The sequence below is a fragment of the Eulemur rufifrons genome, chromosome 7 (genome assembly GCF_041146395.1).
Source record: "Eulemur rufifrons isolate Redbay chromosome 7, OSU_ERuf_1, whole genome shotgun sequence".
In the NCBI taxonomy this organism is placed as follows: domain Eukaryota; kingdom Metazoa; phylum Chordata; class Mammalia; order Primates; family Lemuridae; genus Eulemur; species Eulemur rufifrons.
In genome coordinates this window covers 260,451,811-260,453,092 of record NC_090989.1, presented here as the reverse complement: position 1 = coordinate 260,453,092, position 1,282 = coordinate 260,451,811, and the positions used below count along the sequence as shown (strand labels likewise).

The following is a 1,282-nucleotide window of genomic DNA, read 5'->3' as shown; positions in this document are numbered from 1 at the left end:
CAAAGAAGAGAAAGAAGAGAGAGAGAGAGAGAGAGAGAGAGAGAAGCAGGGAAGAGAAAAGAAGAGAGGAGGGGAGGGAGAGAGGGAGAAATATTCATCATAAACAGCATCTATCATGATCTCTATGGGACCAAGAAGAAGAGCTGCATATAACTGAAAGCCTGCTGAAAAGATATGATATAAAAAGATTTACATGAACATTTTCTGTTGTAAAAATGAGAGTCTCACATTTGGCTTTACAAACACAAATTTGTCATCATACTGGGTTCTGCAGTTTCATATGTGAATATCAAAAATATATCTTTTACTCAAATGTAAATACCACATGCCTTAAGGGATTTCATATTTTCCATGAGTGCAGGTGTCTGCTGAGGACTTTCTTCACAGCTTCTTTTACCTCCTTATTCCTCAGGCTGTAGATAATGGGGTTCAGCATTGGGGCTATCACTCCATAAAACAGCCCAATGATCTCATCCAGTGTCTTTGTGTCCTTTGACTTGGGCTTCATGTACATAAAAAGAGCTGAACCATAGAATAAAATTACTACAGCCAGATGGGCTGAACAGGTAGAAAAGGCTTTCTTTCTCCCCTCAGCAGAATTAAGTCTCAGGATGGTAGAGAGAATAAAAACATAAGAAATAAAAATTGACAATAGGGGAATCACTAAGAAAATGATGCTTCCCACTGTTATGATAAGCACATTGATGGTGATGTCTGAACAAATGAGTTTAAGAAGAGCCAACAACTCACAGGTAAGATGATCGATGACATCCCCACAGAAAGGTAACAGCATTGTCAGGACTGTTTGCACTAGGGAGTTCAGACAGCCTATGATCCAGGACCATGCAGCCATTTGCACATATAGCATCCTGTTCATGATGATGGGATACCTCAGTGGGTTGCAGATGGCCACATACCGGTCATAGGCCATCACAGCCAGGAGGACACACTCAGTACAGCCCAAGCCAAAGGAGACAACCATTTGCAGAGCACAACCAAAGAAGGAGATGGATTTTCTCTCAGACATAAATATAATGAGCATTGGAGGAATGAAAGAGGATGTATAACATATATCCAAGAATGAGAGGTTTCCAAGGAAGAAATACATAGGGGTGTGGAGGCATGAATCCAGGATACTGATGATAATGAGGAGGCTGTTTCCCAAGAGGATTATCAGGTACATGATGAGGCAAAACATGAACAAAGAAAGCTGGAGCTCGGGGTATCTGGAAAGTCCCACCAGAAAGAATTCAGTCACCGCAGAGTAATTCCCTGTCTCCAT

The 1,282-nt window shown here is 41.3% G+C and overlaps 1 protein-coding gene across 1 annotated transcript; it reads right to left on the bottom strand.

Annotated features, from left to right (window-relative positions):
* Window positions 1-340: 340 nt before the first annotated feature.
* On the bottom strand, window positions 341-1,282 carry LOC138387460 (olfactory receptor 13D1-like). The gene has a single exon (XM_069474510.1). The coding sequence runs from the start codon at window positions 1,280-1,282 to the stop codon at window positions 341-343; it is 942 nt and encodes a 313-aa protein (XP_069330611.1).

Coding starts and splice junctions, on each gene's coding strand:
- LOC138387460 (XM_069474510.1), bottom strand. CDS start 1,282: ATGGAGACAGGGAATTACTCTGCGGTGACTGAATTCTTTCTGGTGGGA.